Source organism: Littorina saxatilis, linkage group LG1 (assembly GCF_037325665.1).
Source record: "Littorina saxatilis isolate snail1 linkage group LG1, US_GU_Lsax_2.0, whole genome shotgun sequence".
Taxonomy (NCBI): Eukaryota; Metazoa; Mollusca; class Gastropoda; order Littorinimorpha; family Littorinidae; genus Littorina; species Littorina saxatilis.
The window spans coordinates 7,548,936-7,566,029 of record NC_090245.1 but is presented as its reverse complement, the minus strand read 5'-3'; the positions used below and the strand labels follow the sequence as shown (position 1 = coordinate 7,566,029).

Below are 17,094 nucleotides of genomic sequence, written 5' to 3'. Positions count from 1 at the left end.
AAAAATGAAAAAAACGTCCGGGGATATCATACCCAGGAACTCTCATGTCAAATTTCATAAAGATCGGCCCAGTAGTTTAGTCTGAATCGCTCTACACACACACACAGACAGACAGACAGACACACACACACACACACATACACCACGACCCTCGTCTCGATTCCCCCCTCTATGTTAAAACATTTAGTCAAAACTTGACTAAATGTAAAAAGTAAACCATTGAATAAGATTAAGTTACTTTAGGACAAGGTTTTGATGCATGAGACGCAAGTGTTTTGAATCGCAAAGCAACACACACACACACACACACATACACACACACACACACACACACACACACACACACACGCGCGAATTGGGTATTTCTCGTATTGTTTTAAACAGTGGCAAGCAAAACCTGTGACTTGTTTTATTTTCTTTGTTGCTGATTGGGTCTTTCAAAGGCTATGAGGTTCTCACAGAATGGAATCTTACATTCAAGAAACAACGAAACTTATTATTTTTATATTCAAAGAAGGCGTTACTCAATCACTGCAAAAAATATTTCTGTGGTCACAAAATAATACTTACAATATGAAACATACAGTGGTAAAACCTGTGAAGTAAATCCCGATTTGAAAGTTTTAGAAAAAAGTAGGCAGGAAAAAAACTGATGACGTCACATCAATGACGTCACCAAAACTGATGACGATGATGTCACAGCGAAGACGTCACCAAGTGAAGAGCGGGCGGCCGTCCTCAATAGCGAGCATTCTCAGGCAGTCGAAGATGAGGAGCAGGTTGTCCCTCTCGTAGTCGGTGTCCGCGGCACTGAAGATGTAGTTCTGGACGTCGGCCACGATGATTCCCGGGATGCCAACCTCGAAGACGCTGTAGGGCCCGCTGGCGTTGCTCAGGCCGACTGAGCGGGGTCTGGCCAGCAGGCCGTACTTGTTGATGATCTCCTGGTAGTTGAAATAGGTTTGGTTGAGAAATTCGTTCAATGATTAGTGGGGTGTGGGGGGGGGGGGGTGGGGGTTGGTGTGGGTGGGGGGTGAGGGTGGTGGGTGTGGGTGGTGGGTGTGGGTGTGTAGGTGTGTGTGAGTCTGTGATTGTGTGTGTTTGCGTGCGTGTGTGTGTGTGTGTGTGTGTGTGTGTGTGTGTGTGTGTGTGTGTGCGTGCCTACCTGGCTGCGTGCGTGCGTGTGTGTGTGTGTGCGCGCGCGCGCGTGCGCTTGACCTACCTGAGAGAAGACCCCGTGGTCAAGCAGGTCATAGCCCATTGGGGTCAGGATGTCCAGCAAGGTCCGGAGTCGCTCCCTCCGCATTCGCTCTGTTCCCCGGCTGTACGTCTCACCTGCTACAGCCTGCCAGGCAGAACATGAACCGGAGGCTGACAATAGTGTGACTGTGTACAAATCATGCTTCAAGATTATTACGCTAGGAGGGGAAGACGTATGTTTGTATGTTTTAGGTTGTTGTCATATGTTGTTTGGTTGTTTCAGAGCAGATGAACCACACTTGTCCATCCATTGTTGAATTGTATGGACAATAAATTATCTTATCACGAACGCAGAAGAAGAAGAAGAATTATCTTATGTCATGTTATGTCTTATGTCTGGCAGAAACAAAGAATTACGAACTTCAAGATGGACGCGTGGAAATAAAGTTCGCTGAAACTGTTATTGAATGTAAATATCCATGTCTGAAGCGGTGTGTAATGTTTTGTTTCTGTCAGGATTTTATAAAGACACCATTGGGAAGCAATTCTCTCTGTGTGGTTGCAAATGTTTGGCATTTAACAAACAATCACTCATTTATGACTGAACAGATTAGCATAGGAAGTCAACAGCCAAATGTGAAGGAAGAGAAAGAACTCAACGCTCATCATTCAACATTATCACTGAACGATTATACACACTTAATTGTAATTCCTCGAAGGTGTATAACATACCCAATTCCTGTCAAATACACATATATTTTGTTTGCCTAGTTTATTTTTATTCTCCCTATTTTCACTTGCTTATATTTTTATTTGTCGGATTGGTTTTTGTTCCCACTATTTTACTTGCTTTTATTTTTTGTTTGACTGGTTGATATTTGTTCCCACTATTTTACTCGTTTTTATATTTAGTCAAGTTTTGACTAAATATTTTAACATCGAGGGGGAATCGAAACGAGGGTCGTGGTGTATATGCGTGTGTCTGTGTGTGTGTGTGTGTGTGTGTAGAGCGATTCAGACTAAACTACTGGACCGATCTTTATGAAATTTGACATGAGAGTTCCTGGGTATGAAATCCCCGAACGTTTTTTTCATTTTTTTGATAAATGTCTTTGATGACGTCATATCCGGCTTTTCGTGAAAGTTGAGGCGGCACTGTCACGCCCTCATTTTTCAACCAAATTGGTTGAAATTTTGGTCAAGTAATCTTCGACGAAGCCCGGGGTTCGGTATTGCATTTCAGCTTGGTGGCTTAAAAATTAATTAATGACTTTGGTCATTAAAAATCTGAAAATTGTAAAAAAAAAAAAAAAAATTATAAAACGATCCAAATTTACGTTTATCTTATTCTCCATCATTTGCTGATTCCAAAAACATATAAATATGTTATATTTGGATTAAAAACAAGCTCTGAAAATTAAATATATAAAAATTATTATCAAAATTAAATTGTCCAAATCAATTTAAAAACACTTTCATCTTATTCCTTGTCGGTTCCTGATTCCAAAAACATATAGATATGATATGTTTGGATTAAAAACACGCTCAGAAAGTTAAAACAAAGAGAGGTACAGAAAAGCGTGCTATCCTTCTTAGCGCAACTACTACCCCGCTCTTCTTGTCAATTTCACTGCCTTTGCCATGAGCGGTGGACTGACGATGCTACGAGTATACGCTCTTGCTGAAAAATGGCAGCTACTTGACTAAATATTGTATTTTCGCCTTACGCGACTTGTTATTTGTTATTTGTCTGGTTGATATTTGTTCCCCCTGTTTTACTTGCTTATATTTGTTGTTTGCCAGGTTGATTGTTGTTCTCCCTAATTTACATGCTTATATTCTTTGTTTGCCTCGTTAATATTTGTTCTCCTTGTTTTACATGCTTATATATTTTGCTTGCCTGACTGAGGTTTGTTCTCCCTACCTCTTTGTTGATCATCTCCCCGATGTTGCTGACAGTGTAGCCACTGAGAAACCTGTTTTGGGAGGCCATGCGGCTGTCCAGGGCGGTCTCGGGCAGACCGTTAGCGAAGACATAGTCCAGGATGCGGCGTTCTAGTTGGAAGGCCACCTCGCCCAGCATATTGGTCGTACTATTGCCTGTCTTCACCGGCACCACCCTAGCATCAGGCACCAGCTGTGGGGAGGCTAGTCTGTGTGCCTGGTACATCTCCACCCATTGTCGATCCGTCATCTCTCCCATCACGTGGGTGCTCCTGCTTTTCTTCAGCGGTACGATCTCAGCCTCTGGGAAGAGTTGTGAGGAAGGCAGGTGGTGTGGCTGATGCTTCACCTCTCGCAGTACGTTGGTGCTCTTGCTCTTCCTCAGCGGTACGATCTCAGGCTCTGGGAAGAGTTGTTGGGAAGGCAGGTGGTGTGGCTGATGCTTCACCTCTCGCAGTACGTTGGTGCTCTTGCTCTTCTTGAGCGGTACGATCTCAGCCTTTGGAAGGAGCTGTGGGGAAGCCAGGTGGTGTGGCTGATTCTTCAACCCCTCTCGTAGTATGTTTGAGCTGCTGCTCTTCTTCAGCGGTACAATCTCAGCCTCTGGAAGGAGAAGTGGGGAAGACAGGTTGTGTTCCTGGTTGTTCACATCTCTCTGTATGTTGGTAGTGCTCCTCTTCTTACGAGGTACGATTTTAGCCTCTGGAAGGAGAAGTGGGGAAGGCAGCTTATGTGCCTGGTTGTTTACATCCCTCTGTATGTTGCTGATGCTCCTCCTCTTCAGAGGTACGACCTCAGCCTCTGGAAAGAGCTCTGGGGAAGGCAGCTTATGTGCCTGGTTGTTCACATCCCTCTGTATGATCGTGGTGCTCCTCCTCTTCAGAGGTACGACCTCAGCCTTCGGAAGGAGCAGTGGAGAGGTCTGGGTCTTCCTCAACCCTACCATGGTGGGGATTTTACTCCTCTTCACAGGTACGATCCTTGCATCTGAAACAGTAGGTAGGACAGGTTTTGTAGTCATTCTCTTGCTCATTAGTTGAGTCAACGTGTCGTGCATGTAGTAAATGTGAGCGCCGCTGGTCACCTGAAACGACTACCCCAGCACGACGATCCTGCCTTTGCCACATGCCGGCCTCAGCGCTACGATCCCAGCGTGTGAAACAAGCAGTGCCACTCCGGGTCAGTCGGTTAGCCAGCTGTTCATTTAGTCAAACAGTCGAACAGCTAGTTAGTATGGTGAACTGTGTTGAGGTGCACGAAGCAAAAGTGGGTGCCACCCAAACGGTTGAGAACAAACCGCAGGGTCTGATTGGTTGAAATCCTAACAAATCTCAATTTCAACCAATCCAACACCGCAGCAGGCTCCCACCCGGCTGGTAATTTTCTCGTGCACCTTGGTCCTGGTGACCACTTCGAGCATGATGATGATGATGCCCTGGATTTAACTTGACAACTTTAATACTTCGCTTCTTGGACGATCAACAGGTGGCTAGAGAAACGGTTCCAGGGAAGTAACTTTGCAATACTGTTGAAAGTAGCCTGAAAAATTGGCTGAATTGTTTCCCTTAAAGCAATTCCGGACATTGCTTATTTTTGCGTTTTGTTTATTGGAGATTAATTCTCGCCTGCACAACACAGGCAGGCTCTGCCTGCCTGCCTGCCTGCCTGCCTGCCTGCCACCCCCCCCCCCCCCTCTCCTCTCCTCTCCTCTCTCTCTCTCTCTCTCTCTCTCTCTCTCTCTCTCTCTCTCTCTCTCTCTCTCTCTTTCTCTCTCTCTATGCGTCCCAAGGACAGATTGTAAGAAAAGGCATAGCCTTAAATCTTAATCCTTGTTAAATAAAGTTCAATTCAATTCTCTCTCTCTCTCTCTCTCTCTCTCTCTCTCTCTCTCTCTCTCTCTCTCTCTATCTCTCTCTTTCTCTCTCTTTCTCTCTCTCTATGCGTCCCAAGGACAGATTGTAAGAAAAGGCGTAGCCTTAAATCTTAATCCTTGTTAAATAAAGTTCAATTCAATTCTCTCTCTCTCTCTCTCTCTCTCTCTCTCTCTCTCTCTCTCTCTCTCTCTCTCTCTCTCTCTCTCTCTCTGTGTGTTCAAGACAACAACATCCGGGAATAAGCAAATGAAAGACGCTCTACCCATTTTGTTTGTCTCTTTCCCAACCTACCGCTACATCCCAAAAGCACCCAGAGCAGCAACTCGCGATCACGACACAAATAACGGGAACAACAAATGCTCACACGACTCACCTTCGTCATAAGTTTGTTATATAATAATAATAATAATAATAATAATGGACATTTATTAATCGCCCCTTCTCACAAGAGCTCACGGCGATTTACATATTAATTTCTGCCGTGTGAGATGGAATTTTTTACACAATACATCACGCATTCACATCGGCCAGTAAATCTCAAGCCATTACGGCGAATATTTACTTTTTACGGCCTGTTATTCCAAGTCACACGGGTATTTGGTGGACAATTTTTATCTATGCCTATACAATTTTGCCAGGAAAGACCCTTTTGTCAATCGTGGGATCTTTAACGTGCACACCCCAATGTAGTGTACACGAAGGGACCTCGGTTTTTCGTATCGTCCGAAAGACTAGCACTTGAACCCACCACCTAGGTTAGGAAAGGGGGGAGAAAATAGCGGCCTGACCCAGGGTCGAACACGCAACCTCTCGATTCCGAGCGCAAGTGCGTTACCACTCGGCCACCCAGTCACAAACTAGCTGCTGCTCTAGCTCCATAAACGTTCAAGACTATTATGATTATATTTTGACTGACCCCATTGCGACCTTGACATTTGACAAGGTTTAAACCTGACTTGTGCATAGAAGTGATAGCACCCTGCAAGTCTGTTTTGAAACATCTACCATCAAAAACGACGAAAATAGTAGTTTTTCATTCTTCGACCCAAATGTGGCTCAACCACATTTGAGTCATGTTGGTTCATGTTGGAGTTAATCCAATTCACGAAGTATAGAAAGTATCAAAGCTCTAGCAACAAAACGTTAAACAAAATAATAATTTTACATTTCACTACTCGACTTTGAAATTTGACGACGATCAATCAGACGTTGGTCGTGTGTTGAAGTCATCAAACCACAGAAGTATGTAAAGTTTCCAAGCCCTAGTTTGTGTTTGTTCACAGCCGGCCGCCCATCCATACAGACGAACGATGCTCATTACTAAAACTCACTGATTACGCCGTGGTGAACCAAAAAGCCTAACATGTATTCAAGCAGTACTGAATGATTAAACCACTAACTGTCTCGAGAAGCGTTACTGGATACGGATGATAACGGCGTGTTGTCCGACGATGAGTCCATGGGCTGGTTTGGCAAGTGGTATTCCATGTCCGTGAAGCTAGTTCTGGGTTTCTGCACTTTGCCCTGGAGACAGACACCAAACCTCTGCATTGATTATGGAAATGGTAAAGTCGTAATTCGGCATTTTCAGGCGTTTTCGGCAGCCATTTGTGTAATCTTTACCCCACCGTGACAAAAGGGTTCAGCAATTCTTCCGAAATGAAGGCGAAGGTTTTGTCGATTTGAAATAAGTTTTGAAACGACATCCCTGCGTACGAAAACGGGTACAACACCGTCAGCTGTTTTCATGATCGTTGCTGGATATAACTCTGGTACCACTGCTAACTCACACGCTCTTTCCTATGTCGGAGCAATTTCTTGCTGGTAGTGTGTACAATCCGCTGACCAAGACAGACGGCGAAGGAGTGATAGTCACCTGACAAGACAAGAGTCTCTCTGTTACCACCATGGCCCTGCAACATGACCGCGAAAAGACAAAAGTGTCCAGTGCCTACTATGGCCTTACAACATGACATCGAAAAGACGAAAGCGTCAATGTTCCCACTATGGCCTTACAACATGACCTCGAAAAGACCAAAGCGTCAATGTTCCCACTATGGCCTTACAACATGACCTAAAAAAAACAAGTGTTTCCATGTGGCCACTATGGCCTTACAACATGACCTCAAAAAGACGAAAGCGTCCATGTGCCCACTTCAGCCTTACGAGGTTACCTCCAACAGCCGAAATGTCTATGTGGCTACTATGGCATTACGCCATGACTTCGAAAAGACATAAGTCTCTGTGTGGCTAGTATGGCCTTGCAACACCTACCGCTGGTCCTGGCCCGGACAGTGTGACAGGCCGGGGAAGCAGTAGCGGCGTTTCCTTGACCCTTTGTGCCCGGGGAGTGACCACTCGGAAGGGACTGGTCGCGCTACAGTGGTTGGCCCAGTCGATGTCACGGCTGACTGCGCACGCCTCGTCCGAGGATGACGTGTTTCCCGGTGTGGACGAGTTCCTTCACGCAAGAATGCACGCATGAGACAGACAGACAAACAGGTGATGAAACATATACCAAAAGTAAAGATCATTTTTCAGATGTTTATAAATATCGGGTCATGTGTGTGTGGGGGGTGTCTCTCGGGTCATTGTGTGTGCTTGGGGAAGGGGGTTGGGGTGTCTTTCGGTTCATGTTGCGTGTTTGGGGTAATGGCTGGGATTGTTTGTCCCCAGGACGGCAATTATAGGAAGCTGCAAAAGGTTCTTCTCACACATGTACAAAGTCTTTTTTGGCTCTGATAGACATGGTAAAGATGGGATTCTAATTTCGATGAATACGGCTACAAACCACAGCACAAAAGAAGGAAACTGTATACATAGAGAACCGTTCTTTAGGTGACTCTACTCGTTACCTTTGGGACTCTCTATTATTCTACACTCGAGGACTTTTCGGATTTTAACTTCGGACTTGAGGAAACTTCTTCTGTTCTGTGGCATTTTTCTTTTCGTGATATGCTGAATAAATAACATTGAAGGTAAGAAGAAAAATAGTTATGTATCGCTGGATTTGATCATGTGTTCGCTTCGATTTGTGCCAGAACTGCTGTGCTTGCATTCATGAACATTGCATCACCATGCACCATCATCGGTATACATGTAGTATAAACCCTCCCTGGAAGCGGCTATAGACCACTGTTCAACTGTTCTACGGTTACCAACAGCTTTTCCCCTTAACGACATGCGGACGAAAGCACACACACACATGTACGCACGAGCGCAAGCACTCACTCGCTCGCGCGCGCGCGCACACACACACTCACACACACTCACAGCACAGCTCCGCACAGCACAGCACAGCACACACACACACACACACAGCACAGCACAGCACACAGAAGCTTCATTCACCTCAGACACTCACAGACGAATCGTTTTCCAGCGTTAAAATCGAAGACATGGGAGAATTGTTTTTTTCCACTTGCAACGTCGAACAAGAAGGGCAAAGCCCATACGACTCACATGCTTGACCTTGACATGACCTTGACCTTCAGGGTCAAGGTCAAATAACTAAACCTAGCAATGACATCATACACTAAGAACTGCTTTACACATTTTTCCTACCAAAATACATGTGATCTTGACCCAAGGTCAAGGTCATCCAAGGTCATGCAACACAAAGCTGTTAATTCAAGACATAGGAAGTACAATGGTGCTTATTGGCTCTTTCTACCATGAGATATGGTCACTTTTAGTGGTTCACTACCTTATTTTGGTCACATTTCATAAGGGTCAAAGTGACCTTGACCTTGATCATATGTGACCAAATGTGTCTCATGATGAAAGCATAACATGTGCCCCACATAATTTTTAAGTTTGAAACAGTTATCTTCCATAGTTCAGGGTCAAGGTCACTTCAAAATATGTATACAATCCAACTTTAAAGGACCCTTGCGACCTTGACCTTGAAGCAAGGTCAACCAAACTGGTGTTCAAAGATAGGGCTTACATTGCCCTGTATAGCATACATAGCTAAGGTTGCCATTCTCGATAACTTCAGAACAAAATGCGAAAATGTGAAAAATGGTCGTTTTTAAGACAACAATTACGGCCCCTGTGACCTTGAACTTGAAGTGAGGTCAAGTTGCCGCACATGTTTTTTGAGATCTTGTAACCATACACCATCAGGCCACATCAGGTGTTGATAGACTTAATAGTGTCCAAGAAATATCCAACGTTAAAGTTTTCCGGACGGACGGACGGACGGACGGACGACTCGGGTGAGTACATAGACTCACTTTTGCTTCGCATGTGAGTCAAAAAGCACTCACATCACACAGATCAAATGAGCCTGGACTCCTATCGAGTACCCCGTGCTTCAAAAGCTAAGAGAAAGCCCCCCTTTCAGGACCAAAAAAACCTAAGAGAGAAAAATCAGGTCTTAAAAATGGAGGGATGTATATATACAAAACTAATGAAAGTTTGTAAAAGTAGGGTCTTTAAAGGCATATGTACGCGCTCCCGTGTTTACAAAGTGTAGTTTGCCCATAATCGATGTCAAACGCACCATAAGACCATGTAATGACGATATGTCGCCATGCGCGGACCATATACATGCATTACAGCTTGTTTTAGAGTCTCAAAAACTTTGGATGTAAACAAAGACGCGGAGTTATTTCCCTTGCGTCAACGCTACCTCTGTTGGCAAATCTATAAATAGGACGATCCAGATCAAAATGAAAATTTACATATCTCAACATTGAAGGGGTCCTAGACCACAATATTTTGCAGGGAACTTAATTTAGCATGTCTCCAGCTGTTGGTAAAGCAATTAGCGTGTATAGTCATCGAGTACATATGGCTTTAAAGGGGGGATGGCGGGTCTTTTAACCCGGGGGGAAGGGGGGGGGGAAGGGGGGGGGGGTGTCTTTGCAACTCTGCATAGGAAGCAGCAGTAAGATCGTTGATTTAGGTGTGGGTCCAAGTGGAGGGATCTTTTTCTCCGTGTAAACACCTGAGCTGAGAAAGTTTAAAGGCACACTCAGCCTCCCGTAAACCATCCGTTTCTGATCACTGAGCTCCCCCAGCCTCTACATACAGTACAAACATACTTCCATTTAAACGCTCACCGAACGGTAACATCCTGGCTGCTTTCCGTTGAGAGTGAGACATTTTCAAAGATTTTATTTCGTGCAGTCAGAACGGATTTACCATGAGACAAATAGGACGCCTCGTTTTGGCGCTGGACCTAACTTTTAAAATCCAAATAATAAATTGACAGTTTGTTACTCAAACATTCTTAAATCATAAAAGAATTCTTTTTTCATCAAGAAGTTTTGAAAGTTTGAAACAAGAAGGGCAAAGCCCATACGACTCACATGCTTGACCTTGACCTTTACATGACCTTGACCTTCAGGGTCAAGGTCAAATAACTAAACCTAGCAATGACATCATACACTAAGAACTGCTTTACACATTTTTCCTACCAAAATACATGTGACCTTGAAGGTCATCCAAGGTCATGCAACACAAAGCTGTTAATTCAAGACATAGGAAGTACAATGGTGCTTATTGGCTCTTTCTACCATGAGATATGGTCACTTTTAGTGGTTCACTACCTTATTTTGGTCACATTTCATAAGGGTCAAAGTGACCTTGACCTTGATCATATGTGACCAAATGTGTCTCATGATGAAAGCATAACATGTGCCCCACATAATTTTTAAGTTTGAAACAGTTATCTTCCATAGTTCAGGGTCAAGGTCACTTCAAAATATGTATACAATCCAACTTTAAAGGACCCTTGCGACCTTGACCTTGAAGCAAGGTCAACCAAACTGGTGTCCAAAGATAGGGCTTACATTGCCCTGTATAGCATACATAGCTAAGGTTGCCATTCTCGATAACTTCAGAAAAAAATGTGAAAATGTGAAAAATGGTCGTTTTTAAGACAACAATTACGGCCCCTGTGACCTTGAACTTGAAGTGAGGTCAAGTTGCCGCACATGTTTTTTGAGATCTTGTAACCATACACCATCAGGCCACATCAGGTGTTGATAGACTTAATAGTGTCCAAGAAATATCCAACGTTAAAGTTTTCCGGACGGACGGACGGACGGACGGACGGACGACTCGGGTGAGTACATAGACTCACTTTTGCTTCGCATGTGAGTCAAAAAGGGAGCCCGGAAGCAGGCGCAAGGTCGTGTTTGCCCAAGGCAAGCAGACGAATTTTCTGCATTGCGCTTGCTTCTTTGAAGCCAACCTCCGCCGATAAGACTAGTTCGTGTGACTCGCAGCCGTTTGTTGCATTTAAGATTCAGAGGTACACAGTTACGTGCTATTGCAGATACAGCGAGTCGCATTGAAATCACAAACTGAAGACTACATTGTGAGAAAAAAAAGAAAAGTGGATCACACGGGTCCGCGATGGCTCAAGAGTTAGATAAACCACGAAAACTGGTGTGTGGTATACGCGAGCTAAATAGCCATTCAAGCAAACTGTCATTTAATGCTATTGCAAGTGTGTTCCATAAGGTTAGAGCTGCTTTAAATCGTTCTGTAAACCATTTTAGGCAGACTGGGGCTATAAGCTTTACGCCCTCACAGCAAAGCTACTAGGGGCAAGTGAGCCAGGAAAACCCGGCTTTGTATAAATAAATAAAAATAATAATGATATAAAAATAATTACACGTGAGCTGAAAAAATGAGCAGAACTATTTTCACAGAAAAGAATGTGCATGCAAAGGGAGTTTCCACTGTACCAGTTGTTGCGATAGTTGTTTGTCTTATTTTGGAGGTTGGCCTGGCCCGATGTTTCCCCTGTGTCCTTCGAGACTAGGTGTTCAGCAGAATTGGTGCTTATCTTCCTGGGGTGGGGTTCACTGGTCATGTGGATCTAACGATAGAAAGGGGTAGATCACGCCACCCGAACGAAATCAGAAGACCGGAAGGAACAAAGCAAGCAAGCAAGCAAGAAAGAAAGAGAAAGACAGACAGACAGACAGACAGACAGACAGACAGACAGACAGACAGACAGACAGACAGGATAGAAAGAAAGGTGGAAAGAAAACGCAGAGCAGATTCTTCTGTCGAAACCTCGATCCTTTCCCAAAAATGCAGGCGGACAAAATAAATCACTTACAAAAATAAGGCAGACAGACAACACTCATGCAAAGGTAAGGGGGACAAAAGAAAGGAAGAAAACAACGAATATACTCAAACGGCTCCTCTTCGTACAGTACTGGATGTCAGGAGTTACGTCAGCACGCGGAGAAACCGAGACGTCACTCCTTATCAATCTTTTTACAAGGTAGGAGGTATAACGTCAAAAGGAAAACCTCATTTCAAAAGGGACATGTCACCATATCTGTAGTGACGTAATGTAAAGATTCTGTCACTTGAGATTGCATTCCAAGTAAATAACAGAAAGGGGGCTCGAGGGACTATCACTGGGCTATATTGTTCACAATTTCTATAGGTTTTTAACTAAATTCGACTCTTTCATTTTAAAACAAAACCAAAATTATTTCGTCTCCAAAAAACCTCGCGGTGACCTTGAAATGTAGATGGGGGTCAATCTTGCTTACAGTGTAAAGATCAATTCTAATATGACAAATGTTATACGCTACAAAATAAGATATGCATTCATATATTATATTATAACGGAAACGTCATGGCCTTGAAGAAGCTGTCCGCCTGAAAGATGAGTTTTGCATGGCAAGTAGGCCTATGTGGAGTAGACTGCCTCTCTCCTTGACATAACGGAGGGGAGTTGTTGAAAACATGTCACTGCATCAAACATAGAAGATGACTTTTTTCCGTGGGATTTTTCTCGCACTGTCCCCCAAAAAACATTGTTCACGAATGCATTTTTTTGAAAAAATCGGAATTTGCCACCGAAGAAGTTGACAAATACATTTGCTCATTCGACGACCGAACCTTTCAAGACGGACATTTTCCTCAAAGCTACCGCAGCGAACTACCAACAAACCTGTTTATCACGAGCTCCTGGTGTCTGTCTGGATAAGTGACCCCTGAACCCTGCTTGAATTTTAACGGCCGCTTTTTGTACATCCGGGTCGGTTAGGTCAATGTCCACAACCTCTTCTGTCGTTTGTCCGTCGTCTTTGCCCTGAGAGAGTAAAATTAGGAGGCAATATATGGAAATGTACTTTGTTTCTGTTTTGTGGTGACGATAATTTTGTGTAAATCATTGAAACTGATATGGAATAGAGAGTTCTAGATTTTGCTGTTGCTGATGTAGTGTGCAATAACAGAAGAAAACTATAGACTGTTGACTTATCTCTCTCACGTTAGTGTTTCGTTTGCTTGGTCTTGAGGATTGTAACTGTTCTTGAAGAAAACGTTTTCTCCCAGCTTTTGTTCATTCGCGTGCACAAGAATATTATAAGCTAAAAGTGCGAGTCCCAGACAAAAAGGTCACCTTCTAAGTTTAATAGTGATAAAGAAATAGGTAGAGCAGGTTTACTATGCACCAACAAAATACTCCAACGAGTTATTTCCCTCGTCAGATCTTTTGTGCAAAAAGGTTTCAAACAGCAAACAACTTCCTCGAAGTTCGTCATAAAGACAGAAACCACTATCGGTCATCTTCAAACAACATGTGACAAAAGATGTGGTAGAGTCGATAAATTATATCCCTTGTCCAATCTTTCGCGTTGAAAAGTTCAAACAACTGGGCTACTTCCGCGAAGCCGAGATCAGATTAGGAGTAATTGATTGAAATGCTGTCTTGAAATGATTTGCACAGAAGACCTATGACGCAGGAAGATGTATCGAATGGCAGCTGTTCTTGGTTTCAGAGCCCCATTTGTGCAGTTTCATGCACAAAAAAGGATATGACGTTCAGGGAAGCTTACCAAATGCTGGCTGTTGTGGGTCTCAAACTGGGTGTGAGGGTCCCAGCGAATGTGGTCCGGCCGCATGTCTTTACTGGGGGAGGCCCTCACTCCGGCTGCGTCAGAAATGTATAATTTATCTTTTTATCGCCATTTAACGAATCTCGCTAATGAGACGAGAGACACACATTTCGACGTCCCATTAGCCTTTCCGAGCCCGAAGTCGACTACGTGAAGTATACTTCGCGAAGCTGGCAGCACGAAGCTTTAGCACTGATTTTTTTTTGACAAAAAGACCTTCGCGAGGTCTTCTCGAAGTCGACTTCAGGCTCCTTTAAGGACCACCTATAAGTTGACAGCCCAGAAGTGCTGCTATCTTTGAAACCGCGACATCTAGAGGGACTTTTCGAATTCTGGGTGTGTTTGTTTTTTGGCTCACGAAGTGTAGCCTATGCGATGCTAACTTTTGTCTGTCTGTGCGTGCGTGCGTGCGTGCGTGCGTATGTATGTATGTATGTATGTCTGTGGTAGAAACTTCAACATTTGAAGACGTCATATTACATTGACGTCACATTATGACGTACGAGGGTTAGACGTCACGCGATGGAATTACTGAAAGTCTCGGTGATTGTTATTTTGAGCGGGCCGAGACTAGTTGGCAGTCGTGTCCCTGTAAGTAGGGTACATGCAGACAGACAGACAGATCTAGTGTCTCGCTTTCTTGCACAGTTTCACCTATGCTCTTTCTGCGTGTGTGTGTGTGTGTGTGTGTGTGTGTGTGTGTGTGTATGTGTGTGTGTGTGTGTGTGTGTGTGTGTGTGTGTGTGTGTACCGTGTGTGAGTGTGTGACGGAGTGATTGAGTTTGTGTTACTGTTTGTCGATTTCTTACGTGAGCCTTGAAGGCTTCGCCTCTTGTCTTTGTTTTGTTTTGTTTTAATTTGGTGGTGGTGGTGGATTTATTGTTAGTCTCTTCTGCCAATAATGCCTCCTTGAATACGGAAAGGTTAAATTATCCTTTTACACTCTTCTGTAGACTCAAAGTTTTCAAGCAAACTGCAGGAAAGGCAAGGTTTTCGAACCGCACTGTAGATTTTTTTTAAGTCTCTTCTATGAGAGCCAACTGTATTTGAAGTCTGTTTCAAATTCTTTCAACTCACGAGAAGAAGACCTCAGGCATTTATTTCATTGTTTAAAAAAGCAACCAAAAGGAACTTGTGCGTGCCCATCTTGTAGTAAGTACACTTAAACACACTCGTGAGCATAGGGGGAAAGCGTGTTCACGCGGTTGCCGTTTGAGGTCAGCGAGCTTGGCCAAGAAAAGGTAAGGTAAAGGACGGATCCACTGAAGATTAGGGAGCGCACTTTGTAGAACTTTCTAGTTCTGAATTCACTATTACTCAAAAGGTCCCCATGCAAATGGCCAAACTGAGACAGCCTTCTTCTGCAGTTTCAATACTTCAGATCATGAGGGCATGACCACACGATCATGATGACCCCTCAGACAATAATTCATGGCTAACCGGTACGCTAAAGAGCCAGCTGTTGGTGACTTCTCATTTTCTACCTAGCTGTCTTCCTGACAAGGATGGGCGTGGACCGGAAATCCTGGGTATCTTCTTTTCATCGCCTTTCACGGGGCGGTCGTCGTCGTTGCCTGGTAGAAGCAGAAGAGGAAACGATCACACGGCTGTTCTTCCACGCCAAGTCAACCACATGAGCCTGGACCTATACGCAACCCTTTTTCTCCGTTTTCGGAGTTTGCGATTTCATGTGACCCTTTAAGCCGCATGTCTACTTACGCCGAATGCAGGGCCGAGATACACGAGGAAGTTGCGAACCGGGTGGGATCCAGCCGCAGTGTTGGATTGGTTGAAATTGAGATTTGTTGTGATTTCAACGAATCATACCCCGCGGTTTGTTCTCACCCGGTTGGGTGGCACTCACGTTCGCGCGCCGTGGTACACAACGTTTGCCAACGTTTGAGGAGAGCATAGCGATTGCCTGGACGGCTGTGCACCCAAAAAAGGCATTATACGAAAAATACAATCGCTGCCTTTTCCTTTCAAAGAGCTTCTACGCGCAGCGCGTCGCTGGTTTTTTTTCGACGAAGATCATTCCTGTTTTGGTTTTTCAACAGCGACAAATCGCCTGGTGGACAGAATCCCTTAACAAACAAGGATTTGTAGGTTTTCTTCCTGGAATGCTTCGAAAAGAGAGGGTCAACGCCGTTTTAGGATCTTTTCATATGTATGCTTATTCTTGAGCGACTTGAAGTGGTGCATCTTGCTAATGGCAATAACTGCCAGAACATCAACGCTTGAAAATCGCGAGATTGCGAGAAAGGAAAAATTGGAACGAGCAAGAATGAAAGCAGCTGCTCTGCTAATGTGTGGCCCGGTGCATTGGGTATCCTAAAGTGTTTGCAAGTCATCCTCTGTCGGGAAGCCGGTAACTTATCCATGAAAAAACACGTTATTTCCTCTTTTCTATTTTCTTTTCCCTTAAGGAGGTGGGGTGGCGGTTCAACCAGTTTTGCTCAATACGGTTGAGACCACGATGCGAAAACGAGACCGAACATTCGGAATCACAGCAAGACAGAAGGGCTCTTTGGTCCAAGCACAGGCGGAAGGTATCGTTCACTGGACCACCACTATCATAGTAAGACTACAAGGTATTTTACTCAGCTTCGAGTCTTCTGTGTTCTTGGAGTCGCTTCCTGGGGAGAGAAAAAAATTGTTCAAGACGGTTTGCCTCTTCCTACAGTCTGTGTAAGGTCAAATAAATACAGTTGAATGATTGTTTTAACTATATGTACCTTTAATTTTCAGCTGCCGTCCCCTGGACGAATTTGCGCAGCAAAGGGAAGGCACCCACAGGACTTTCAATTTTTATTTATGGAAATAATCATCGAATATCCGGTTATTAACCAATGAGCGCATCAGACTACCAGGCTATCTCCTCGGACTTACAACCGTTCAGCCATATTCAGGATCTAAGTGATATGCCGGCGACAGACACGTTTGGTCGCACAGAATACGGTTTAAAAACATGCGGCGGACAGGCAGCTAAACATAAAAGGTACAGATAGTTAGAACATTCATTTATATATTTGTAAAGATACGAAAGTCCTCGACATTGGCATTTATTTGTTGCATATTTTTTTCTGAAGTAAGTGGAGCAAGACTCGAAGCTGAGTGACATACCTTGTAGTCTTACTATGATAGTGGTGGTCCAGTGAACGATACCTTCCGCCTGTGGTCCAAGCTCATGTGGC

At 44.1% G+C, this 17,094-nt stretch overlaps 1 protein-coding gene across 2 annotated transcripts in view; it reads right to left on the bottom strand.

Annotated features, from left to right (window-relative positions):
* Positions 1–371: 371 nt before the first annotated feature.
* LOC138960497 (uncharacterized) overlaps positions 372–17,094 on the bottom strand; it is a 67,187-nt gene continuing 50,464 nt past the window's right edge. Inside the window, exons 13-20 of one of the 2 annotated variants that reach the window (XM_070332401.1) lie at positions 13,841–13,935; positions 12,952–13,092; positions 11,723–11,856; positions 7,293–7,479; positions 6,419–6,542; positions 3,125–4,131; positions 1,223–1,345; positions 372–944 (exon numbers count right to left, since the gene is read on the bottom strand). In XM_070332401.1, the coding sequence (XP_070188502.1) occupies positions 711–944; positions 1,223–1,345; positions 3,125–4,131; positions 6,419–6,542; positions 7,293–7,479; positions 11,723–11,856; positions 12,952–13,092; positions 13,841–13,935 (2,045 nt within the window). In that variant the 3' untranslated portion in view covers positions 372–710. The remainder of the gene's footprint in view (positions 945–1,222; positions 1,346–3,124; positions 4,132–6,418; positions 6,543–7,292; positions 7,480–11,722; positions 11,857–12,951; positions 13,093–13,840; positions 13,936–17,094) is intronic. The other variant, XM_070332404.1, reaches the window with a different exon arrangement.